Source organism: Myotis brandtii, unplaced genomic scaffold, assembly GCF_000412655.1.
Source record: "Myotis brandtii unplaced genomic scaffold, ASM41265v1 scaffold257, whole genome shotgun sequence".
Taxonomy (NCBI): domain Eukaryota; kingdom Metazoa; phylum Chordata; class Mammalia; order Chiroptera; family Vespertilionidae; genus Myotis; species Myotis brandtii.
Genome location: NW_005359757.1, coordinates 700,196 through 712,229, shown reverse-complemented (window position 1 = coordinate 712,229; position 12,034 = coordinate 700,196). Strand labels below are relative to the sequence as shown.

The 12,034-nt window shown below is 36.1% G+C and overlaps 1 protein-coding gene across 1 annotated transcript; it reads right to left on the bottom strand.

Annotated features, from left to right (window-relative positions):
* Positions 1-3,725: 3,725 nt before the first annotated feature.
* On the bottom strand, positions 3,726-4,658 carry LOC102261583 (olfactory receptor 5AC1-like). Its single transcript, XM_005867978.1, has one exon. The coding sequence runs from the start codon at positions 4,653-4,655 to the stop codon at positions 3,726-3,728; it is 930 nt and encodes a 309-aa protein (XP_005868040.1). The 5' UTR covers positions 4,656-4,658.
* Positions 4,659-12,034: the final 7,376 nt, after the last annotated feature.

The following is a 12,034-nucleotide window of genomic DNA, read 5'->3' as shown; positions in this document are numbered from 1 at the left end:
TATGAAACAAGTGACAACTGTGGACAACCAAACGTAATCTTTTTTGGAAACACCATGATCCAGTGTAGAGCATGAATTTCAAATTTATATCAACTAAAGGGCAAACAGTTGGTAGTCTTTATTCACCAACTTCCCTCAGTCATTGGTTGATAAATGGTAGAGGAAGATTCTATGAATGGCATTCATTTCCTAGTTCTCATTGTATGCCTTAACTGAGGGTAGAATAGCTCTGACTAACAGTAAAAGCACTCAGATGCAGTTGTACAGTTAGAGTAGAGAAGATGTGGGCAGGCACCAACAGTATCTGTGACAGGCACTCTATAGGAATCAATGAACAATGTGATCTGTGATCACATTAAATGAGCCCTTCAACACTAGCTATTATAGTGGGTCAGAGTATCCCTCAAGCAACCCATTCTCAAAAAACTAAAGGTGTAGTCTGTTCACAAATAACCAAAAGAAATGATGAAATTTGTTTTTGTGGGATTAGAAAACTGAAAAACAGGGTCTCAAAGTGAGTCGTAGCATACAATTAGTACTACATAACACTTAATATAGGACCTCTTAACTGGAAGAGAGTCTCTAATATCGGCCAAAATTTCCCTAAAAGAGAGTTGAATATTATTTATTTTGTAGTCCTTAAACTCTAAATAAATACTTATAATACAGTTCCCAATCACATTATTATCATCTAGTGTTAATGGTGTCTTATACATGTATACAAGGCAGCCAGCCACACAATATTGTTGTGAATAGTGTCCCTCAGTTTAGCAGGGAGTTCAGCCTGCATGGCCATTCACAATCTCTCGGCATGCACTTTCTCTCAACAGTACTCATGTATCCCATTATTTTCCTATCAATAGTTGATAAATGTTGTCCCACTGTTTTTATACTTTCAGTCCAACAGATGGGAAGTCAGATGTTACTGTACTTATCATTCCTTGTTAATAATCTAGTCTCTTTGTCTGGAGGCCGGTAGATCTCTTTACTCCTGGAGTCTGGGAGGCTTTGCCAGGAGCATATTCTCCTGGTGATGAGTATCCTGTAAGTGACCGCCCACTGTTTCTAGGAAATGGCTTGATGAGCTCTAGTTTAGACTGAGTGAGCCTGACTTGCCCATTCTAGAATCACAAGCTTAGCAGTGGTAGGTGCTCTATAGGTCCCTTCCAGTTGCAGACACTCTCCAAAATACTCTTAAAAGATAAAGGGTACAATCTTTGAAATTTTCAGAGAAGTTTTTTTTTAATATATTTTATTGATTTTTTTTACAGAGAGGAAGGGAGAGGGATAGAGAGAGTTAGAAACATAGATGAGAGAGAAACATCGATCAGCTGCCTCCTGCACACCCCCCACTGGGGATGTGCCCGCAACCAAGGTACATGCCTCTGACCGGAATCAAACCTGGGACCCTTCAGTCCCCAGGCCGACACTCTATCCACTGAGCCAAACCAGCTAGGGCTCAGCTCTTGTGTTTTGAAATAAGAGTGTCCTTCACAATCTAATCCATTTTTCTCTGCCTGATTGAAGAGAGCAGGGGACCTGGAAGAAACATGGAGGGCATTTGGATCTCCATCAGTACCAAAGATACTTCTGTTTAGTCCCTCCTATTATATGACAAGGACCATTTTCACCTTGTACTGATTGGATTAAAGGAAAATTTGAATTTGGTTGGTTTCAGTGTGTACAGTGCAGTGCTGTGCTTCAGTCCTCAGCCTTGCATTCGCCTACTTTGAATACCTGTTATGTCCATATGTTGGCAGCACAATGGCACCAGAATGTTACTAACAATTTGGACTTGGGTTCAGCAACCTCGGTTCTTGAGTTCTGGCTGAGAAAAAATTCAGAGCTAAGATTCAAATACCAGCAAAATTTTATTTAGAAAATCAGAGAGGTAGAAGAAGTGAGTCAAGAAGAAATGGGCTCAGGAAACAAGTTACAAAGGCAAAATAAGAGCCCTTGGAACTTAGGAGAAAGAGAGAGGCAAGGACAATGTGCCTGTGTGAATGGGATGGGCATGCTCCTTAGAGAGAGAGCCACACTGGGTCTTCAGTCTTGATGGTATTTATCTGGAGGGCTCAGGGGAGGATCCCAAATACAATATTCATCACCTTTCCATGTGTGTCCTTTCAGGGTCATGGTCTCTATGATCGATCAGCATCAGAGCAGGGAGTCACTAGTCAATGCCGCTGGTCCTGATGTCAGCCACGGCATCACTTATCTGGTTTTGCTGCTTTTCTGGGCCTAGAGCTGAATCACAACTGAGGCCTAAATTTTATCCCTAGGGGTTAATGCTTAAGGGAGTGGTCTTGCAAGGGCTTGCATGGGAGTCGCATGAGGCCACTCTTCAGCCCCTTGTTCCTCCTCCAAGGGGTTTTATCACATGACTTGTGACATGCCAGGAAAGGAAAAGTCAGGAGAGGGTCCGAACCTCATGACCAGTGATAGGAAAGGTCAGAGGGTCTACACTGCATGACCAGCAATATGCTAGGGGAGGAAACATTACTCGGGGGGCCAGGTCCTTGTTTTCTCAGTTTTGCCCATTGCTAGGCACCGGGGCTTTCTCCCTGGGTGATCTATTGTCCTTGCTCTCCTCATGCCTGCCTAACTGCCTACCACACATACACGAGATTTTCTGTATACATGATTCTTCCTCTTAATTCTTCCTTACTGCTCAGCCTGATATTGCTGAGGATTTTGTAGCAGCTGTGAGTAGCCAAAGATATTACAACTTTAAACAAATTATACATTTACCACTGTAGAGATACTTTACATTTAGGATCTGGTGAACAAAGAAAGTTACTACACATTTTTTAAAAAGCAGTCATTGAAAAAATATATATTACATTGAAGGTTTTTACAATCATTTCAGATATAAGAATCATTCCATAGTGGCACCCAAATTAACATATATTGCATCATGTAATTGCAGAAGTAAATTATGTTTGCTTAAGTAATAATAAGCATGTAAGAAATTATAAGCAGAGTGATAACTATACAAATTTAATAAGTGATAACTTATTAAACATGTAAAGATAAATATAATAGACTTAAAATATTTGAAAAGATATACCCCAAAATCTTCCAAAATCTGGAAATTCTTGAATACCAATATTGCCTATATTTTCCCTGATAAAAGGCACTTTGTATTTTCATATATTTGAGCCATACGTTTATAATAGTCTATTTTCTCCAACTGCCATTATTCTCAATAAAATCCACCAATTTCTTGTATTCTACTTTTTAAAAAAATAATTCTTTACTACAAAGAAATTTTTATCTTTAGGGATAGTTTCTTCCAAGAAGTCACTTAACTGAACCTCAGAACAGTTGAGAAACAACAAGAATTTTGATATGCAAGCTCTGGACAATTGTCTTGGCTCAGTCACACCACCCTCAAACAAACAAACATGCAACTGTTTGCAGCAGTAAAATTATAGACTACTAAATCTGATTTTGAGGGAATTTTCAAAGAGTCAAAAATTGCAAATTTTAACTGCTTAATTTTAAAAACTATGTCCCATTTTTAATGAAGAGTTTAGTTTTATGTGATATAAAGCACTTGCACTGAAACAAAAATCCCCTGGAGCTGACTTGTATCATTACAGCACTCATAAACTACCACAGACACTAACCCTCTGTTAAAATGATCAAGTCCGACTGATTTGCATAACTCCATATGCCTTGCAGTGTACATAGTTTGAAAAGAACAAGTTTGAAATTTGCCTTTAAAACTGTTCATTATTTATTATTCTCCTCAAGGCGCCTTTCACGTCTTTATTCCTCAGACTGTAAATAAAAGGATTTAGCAGGGGAATTATGACTGTGTAAAATAAAGAATACATTTTATCCTGATTCTGAATGCGGCCAGACCCAGGGCACACATACATGAAGAATAGAGTGCCATAGAACAAGGAAACAGAGAGCAGGTGGGCACTGCATGTGGAAAAGGCTTTTCTTCTGCCCTTTTCAGACTTTGTTTTTAGGATGACAAACAGAACACGGGTGTAAGAGACTATGATGGTCATAAAAGTGAAAAGTTGTATAAACACTGAAAATATAAAAATCAGGAGCATATTAACTCCAGGGTCAGTACAAGAAACCTTAAACAGTTGTAAAATTTCACAGTAGAAATAATGTATTATATTAGACTTGCAGAAAGTTAACCTAAATAACAATCCAACATGCATCATGGGATGAATAAACCCAACAGTATATGAAACACCTAATAATTGAATGCAGAAGATATTGGACATCACTACTGGATAAAGCAAGGGGTTACATATGGCTACATAGCGGTCATAGGCCATCACTACCAGGAGAAAACATTCTGTGTTTGCACTGGAAGCAAAAATATAAAATTGGATGATACACTCAACCAAGGATATCATATGATTCTTAGATAAAAAATTAATTATCATCTTAGGAGTCACCGAAGATGAAGAACAGGCATCTGCAAAGGCCAGACTGCCAAGGAGTAAGTACATAGGGGTATGTAGACGGGGGTCCTTCCAGATGAGAAAAATTAGTCCAAGGTTGCCCACCATGGTGGTTAGATAGATGACCAGGAACACCAGGAACAGGGGGACCTGCAGCTCTGGAAGATCTGTAAGTCCCGTGAGAAGAAACTCAGTCACCTGGGTTTTGTTTACCTCCATCACATTCACTCAAGCTAATCACTGCAATAAAAGAATAAGTGAAGAACAGAGATATAAAATTCCATGAAAATTGAAAAAAATGCATCTTTCTTGTTTATGTATCCCCTTTAATCAGAACATTTACCTTTACCCTTAATAAAAGTTATTTACAAACAATAAGTATTTGGAAAATTGTTTCTTAAATGTAAGAGAAGTTGGCCTATTTTTTAATTTGTAAAATTGGTTGTAATTTAATAACCATCTTCTAATTAAAAAAATTTTTTTTGAAAATAGAAATAGCCCTGACTGGTTTGGCTCAGTGGATAGAGCGTCAGCCTGAGGACTGAAAGGTCCCAGGTTCGATTCCGGCCAAGGGCATGTACCTTGCTTGCGGGCACATCCCCAGTAGGAGGTGTGCAAGAGGCAGCTGATCAATGTTTCTCTCTCATCGATGTTTCTAACTCTCTATCCCTCTCTCTTCCTCTCTGTAAAAAATCAATAAAATATATTTTAAAAAAAAGAAAATAGAAATAAAATTATGTTTTTTAAATATGCTAAGGATTAGTTATCAAAACTAATAGCCCACAGTCTAAATAATACAGTGTCTCTTCAAGTTAAAATGCTCACTCTGATCATTATTATACAGTATTATCTTAGAAACTGTAAAACAGCTAAGATATTAAATAAAATGAAAATAACAAAGATATAAAATATAAAACTTGTGGACAATAAATTTATATTTTTTATTGATGTTATATTGTTATAATTAAATAAACATTATGATTTTAATAAACATCAGATGGAAGATGAATATGTAAATAATCACTAGATTTTTCTATGCAAACAATAACCAACAAGAAAGAGAAATAAAAGAAAAATGTACCCATTTTATTAGCCATAACACTTTAAAATACATTGAAATATTTTTTTTAAAAAAAAGACCTATGTGAAGAAAGTTACAAAAACTAACCAAAGGGCGTTATACAATTTCTGGAGAAATAGCAAAATGTGTTCTTAGATAAGAAGACAGTATTATAAGTATATCAGTAAAGTTGAAATTAATTTCAGTTATAATCCTTATCATTTTTAATGTAGTAACATGAGCATAAAATTCATGTAAAATAAACTTACTTTCAGGTGATAAGGAAAATAGAAACAATAAGGAAGTCAACTGTGCCGTGGTAAGTGTTAAAACACAAAGCTATTCAAGAGAGTATAATATGGTGTGGAAATAGGAAAATATAATAGTGAAACCAAATAAAGATTTCAAAAACAGATTTCAGTATATAATGGAATTTAATATATTACATGAGTGCTTTTTCAGTTGAGAAAAAATGATGATTTATTCAATAAATAGTGTGGTTATATATGTTTATCTATCTGGGAAAAAAGTAAGAATGGCTCCTTATTTAATCCTGTTTTTAAAAAGCTGCTGGATCAAGGACTTAAAAGTCAAAATTTTATAAATAAGCAATTAAAACATTCTAAGAAAATTCATGAAATAAACATAATCTAAATATATTAAAAATATTTGATTAATATAAGGAACTCAAATTATAAAGAAAGATATAGGTATATTTAATTTATTTTTTTAATTGCAAGAAAATGAAATATATATCAAATCTCTAATAGGGTAAAAGATGAATAAAACTTTGGAAGAAATATGTATAATAGATATGATAGCTAAAATATTAGTACCTATTACATACAAATAAATATTACAAATTGATAAGAAATTCAGTAGAAAAATGAAAATGGTATTGAATGGGCAAGTCACAGAACAATATGTCAACACATTTAATAAATGAAGAAAAAGATGTTCATCTTCCCTGGTGTTCAGGATGTGCAAATAAAATAACAATAAAACATCAATTTTCATTCCTCAGTTAACGAATGTACTGCTTATGGGAATTTGGAAAAGTCCATTCTCACACTTACTGGTGAAAATGTAAACTATTAAGCCTTTTAAAAGCAATTTCGCAGTATCTTTTAAAAATGAAAACACTCTTCAACCCAGAGATCCACATCTACAATCCATTCTTTTTTAAAAATATATATATTTTATTGATTTTTTACAGAGAGGAAGGGAGAGAGATAGAGAGTCAGAAACATTGATCAGAGAGAAACTTCGATCAGCCTCCTCCTGCACATCTCCTACTGGGAATGTGCCCGCAACCAAGGTACATGCCCCTGACCAGAATCGAACCTGGGACCCTTCAGTCTGCAGGCCGATGCTCTATCCACTGAGCCAAACCGGTTTCAGCTACAATCCATTCTATAGCAATGGCATAGCACTTCATAGGAGAAAAGTCTACTGCAGTGGTGTTCACGTGGCAAACGACTGGAAATAACATGAAAACCAATCAGGATGATGCAACAGTTGAACAAATCCTGCTGAACTCATCAATATTATGGTAGTCATTTCAAAATGAGGTCTTGCTCTATCAGTTGCTTCAACGTAATTTTCACAATTTTTAGGAAAGTAAGAAATATAATACTCAGCTGATATGGCTCAGTGGTTGAGTCTTGACCTATGAACCAGGAGGTCATGGTGGGATTCCCAGTCAGGGCACATGCCTGGGTTGCAGGCTCGATCCCCAGTAGGGGACGGGCAGGAGGCACCCGATCAATGAGTCTCTCTCATCATTGATGTTTCTATTTCTTTCCCCTTCTCCCTTCCTCTCTCTGAAATCAATAAAAACAAATTAAAAAAAAGAAATGTAAGATGCAGAGAAATGTATATGAAATCACTACATTAAACAAACAGAAAACGCAGTCTTAAAATTCTCACTCTATGTATATCTATGAATATATGCACACATATATTTGCATATAAACATAAAGATTGTATAAAATGATAGATTCCAGGTTAATATTTATTGTCTCTGTATAGGTGAGAGGGAAGAATGAAGAAGAGGAGAGAGACAAATAGCCCCCCAAAAAGAGTTTTTTTGATAAAAACACAATATTTGTTATAATCCTACTTATACAATTATATATATTTTTATATGTTAAAGAAATATTTAAGAATAGTTTTAAGATTGTTAATAGTGAGAAAGAGAAAAAAAAACAAGAATAATAATGCTATTATTCCATTTAGCAGGTGGCAATAAAATTCTAATGAAACCATAGAAATTATGCCCTGACTGGTTTGGCTCAGTGGATAGAGCGTCGGCCTGCGGACTGAAGGGTTTCAGGTTTGATTCCAGTCAAGGGCATGTACCTTGGTTGCGGGCACATCCCCAGAGGGGGGTGTGCAGGAGGCAGCTGATCGATGTTTCTCTCTCATTGATGTTTCTAACTCTCTATCCCTCTCCCTTCCTCTCTGTAAAAAATCAATAACGTATATTTTTTTAAAAAAGAAACTACAGAAATTAATTATAAGTAAATTTTTTGTGAAAATATATTTTAAGTTCAGAATTTTTTATAGCATATGTATTTGGATATTTTCAGTGATTTCTTTTTGTCTTCTTTTTTTGAATAGACAAAAGCATTTTGTAAATGAATAAAGTTAGGTATACAAGTACAATAATTTTTTATACTTTTCTTCATATTTATGTACCATTCTTTTGGGATATATTGGTAAATATGTCATAATTTTTATCAGTACTTCAAATGGAATGTTTGATGTGGTGTTTAAATAATTTTATTTTATGACATACAATATTTTTTCTAAAAGTAAATTCAAAAGGAGAAATCCCAAGATATTTGGAGGTGAATGCTGACACTCTTATATTACTTACGAGAAAATCCACCTCTAAATTGGTGTGTAAGTTTAGTTATTTCTCAAAAACAAAAAACAGCAACACAATTTTATACACATACTTGTTATTGATTAAAATACATTTAAATATATCTATTTACCAAAATTGGATCTGTTTAACTTTAAAATAGGTCCAGAGGCAATATATTTCTTAATGGTTCAACATTATGAAGAATTGTTAAATTATTTCCCATGTTCACTGAGAATAGAACAAGAAAAAATAGCTTTGAAAATGTATCTTTTAAAGTACCATATATACCCACAAGGAGCTCTGAAAACATAACTCTAGAAGACTGACTGATATGTCTCTGCTGAAAATTGGCCTTGTCGATGCTGAGGTCAATCATTTAGTTTTCAAAGTGGTGGTTTTGTCCTATGTGAGTCTACCTAGCTTTGTTGCCATCTTCAAACCATAATTATATTTCTCATTTTCATAATTAGATCAAGGATCATTAGGTATTTGGGATCTTTTTCCTTATTTTTTTTTCATATATATACATACATGTATCTCACCATACATTTTAAAGAGCCTAAGAAATTATCATTGGTGACTTTAGTTCATCTTTTCATGAATAAATCAAGGAATTTTGAGTAGCATAGTTTAGTTGTCATACCCTGACAAAGAAAATTTTCTGTAGTCTGAAATAATTTCTGAAACTTCTGAATCATTATCATTTTTTCCATTTGTCTCATTCTTCTATTACTCCAAATTTGCTATGAAAAAGAAATCATGTCTCCTCAACAATAAAACATCTAGTATTTATGACAGAAATAAAGGATTTTCAATCCTGAAGACAAACAGAAAATCTCATAGGTTGTCAGGATTTTCATTTCTTACCTGGACATTTTATTATCAAGCAGGCAAACTGAAAAGCTACAAATAATTAAAATTAGACAGACCTTGATGTCCTCACTTAGTTCTTCTAAGTCTTTGGGATATTGAAAATGGTTGACTTTTTAAGTAAAAAAAAAAAAAAGTATATTGCCCTCTATTGTACCCTACACTAGGGCAGAGTCATCTTTATAAATTTCTAAACTAATGAGGCCCTCACTGCTCTCACATCACGGCTGCATCTTCTCTTAAAACCTTACTATGAAGAAAAGTGGAAGTTGCAGAATGAAGCAGTGTTTCCTTCTGCAAAGATTTTCCTTGGAAACCTCAACTTCAGGGACATACATATTTATATGTATTCTTTCAAACCTATTCATACATTAAAAAGTAAAAAGAACCTTGCAATTCCCTCAATGAAAGTTACCAATAGATTCCCTGTAGGATGAAGGCAATGTTGTTCTACTGGGCATTGTAAGTTAATCAGCAATCATCCAGGCACACCCAAGTGTAGCAATTAGAACCACAATGTGTGTCCGTAGGGTTCACTGTGAGGGCACCTTGACAAACTGCTTCTGAGAAGTTTTTAGGACATATTTGTTTCCTTTATCTTATTACTCTTGATGTTGCCACTTTCCAACTATTATGTCTGAAACAGTTTTGTTTCAGACGTCTCAAAGATTCATCAAGTTCAACATAACCAAAACCAAATTTAGAGTCTCTTCAAACCCTATCACTAAACCTGGACCTCGTCTTATCTTCCCATTCTCCATTAATCTCATTACCATCTACTCTATTTGTAAAGAAATAAACCTGAGAGTCATCTTTGAATTCTCCATTTCCTGCCTCACACAAACCCATGTCAAAACCATTATCAAATAGCTTGTATCTCTTTAATGTCTGTTGAAACAATCCACTTCTCTCCAAATTCAAGAAAACTCCATCTCCTGCCTGGAATACTGACATAGCCTTTTAATATAAATCTATGTGTATCATGTGATATTTTCTCTCACCATTCTCTACATTTGGGCCAATGCCATCTTTATAAAAAAGCCAAACTGAGATTGATTATTCTTAAGTCCACTTAAGCCCATAAATAACTTCCTGTGGCTCTTAGTAGAGCGAAGTCCTTAGGCCTTTCCTTTTCCTTACCCTAAAACATATCCAATTATCCTTCATACAAAGTTTTTGTCCAATGTAGTCAGATTTTTCAGGCAAATGATCCTGGTATTTCTTTGACAATAAAATTGATTTAGGAGTTGAAGTTAAAAATCACAATTTTATCTGTGACTTCTGTATGCAATGTTGCTAAGAAGAAAATTCAGTTTATTTCTTTGTTTTTCTCATCCTATAAAAATAAAAAGAGTTCTCCATGCAAAGTGGCCAAGCTACCCAGTCTCTCTACAGTCCCGTTCGGTTTCTGCCTGATATGCTGCTTCTACTGGAGGAGGAGGGCACGTGCTGTGTGAGTGAGGCTGGCAGAGCTCATGAACCCAGATAGAAGCCCTGAAAGTGCCAACTGCAAGCAGGCATAAAAGTTTCCAAGTATGAAGATGACAAACCAGAATTATGAGCTTGTCTTTTTCACTGCCTTAGACATAGTAGAACATTTAGCAAAATCTGTTTTTGGTACAAGATAGTAAAACTGCAAATTTCCGATAAATATGAGAATTTATGACTCAATTCTTTTGAGTTGCAAAGGTTTCTTCAGAGAGATATTTGTGATGTAGTAATTGTTATGCCCAGATTTCAAGATTCCCAAGAGCCCACCAGGGAGCCAGCCAGTCCGATGCAAAAGCAAAGAGTCCTTTATTTCAAGCTAGCTCGATCTCCCCGTCCACCACACTCACCGACACAACGGCAAGCCCAGTGGCCGAGAGAGCAAAGCCTGATGGGACCAGGAGTTTTATAGGGGGGTGGAGTAAGGCCGGAGAGGGGACTGTGGGCCCCGCCGATTGGCCAGGCGCGAGTCGGTGTCTCATTACACAGGATGTGGTCATAGTGATGGCATGCACTTCCCTTGATTATCATTGGTTAGTCCAGAGAAATCCTGGGTGTGGCTAGCAGAGGCTTCTTCCGGGAAGAAGCCCCGCCGAGCACATGGCCCTGCCCAAAAATGGAGGACCAAGGGTAAGATGGAGGGCGCAGTCCCTGCCCCTTCACTGAGAATGCGGGGAAGGGCGGGGGCCGCAGGTTTGAGATCTCGCCCTTTCAGTAATTGAGTGAGATTTACTAGGTGAAAAGGAAAATTATGCTATCTGTGGGTAGCTGTATGGTTTGTGCAAGTTTAATACCAAAGGCTTATGATTTCTTGTCAGAGCAGTAACTTTTAAACATTGCATTATATTTTACTCTTGGGCATAAAATCTTTCTTATTCAGTCCAGCTGGAAGCTTTCTTACCCCCACGCCCCTTCAGAGTAGCCTGGCCCCTTACTCAACTGGAACTCAGTGTCTTCATCCCAGTTGGCTGCAGTTGACTTGTTTTGCCATTTCTCACAACACAGATGCCGAGCCTCATGACTGCAATGGATTTTTGAACTCTGATAACTGATGGTGTCTCTTCTCAGATGGAGGCTTGTTGAATACAGAGATGTTAAAATGAGCACTGAAGTGATAAGGAACTGCCTCTGTTAATTACACTCCTCACTTGTACAAAAATGAAGATATTTGGCTAGAGGATTTTAACTGGACCTGCTATTCTAAGGAATTTTTCATTATTGGAATCTGGGAGCATTTACAAAGATCATGGAAGTAGAAAAGTAGGGAGGAGAAGAAAATATCCCTTTTGTCTTGATTTGACTGAAATT

Bases quoted from the DNA above. Each gene is read 5' to 3' on its own strand.
- LOC102261583 (XM_005867978.1), bottom strand. From the start codon at position 4,655: ATGGAGGTAAACAAAACCCAGGTGACTGAGTTTCTTCTCACGGGACTT.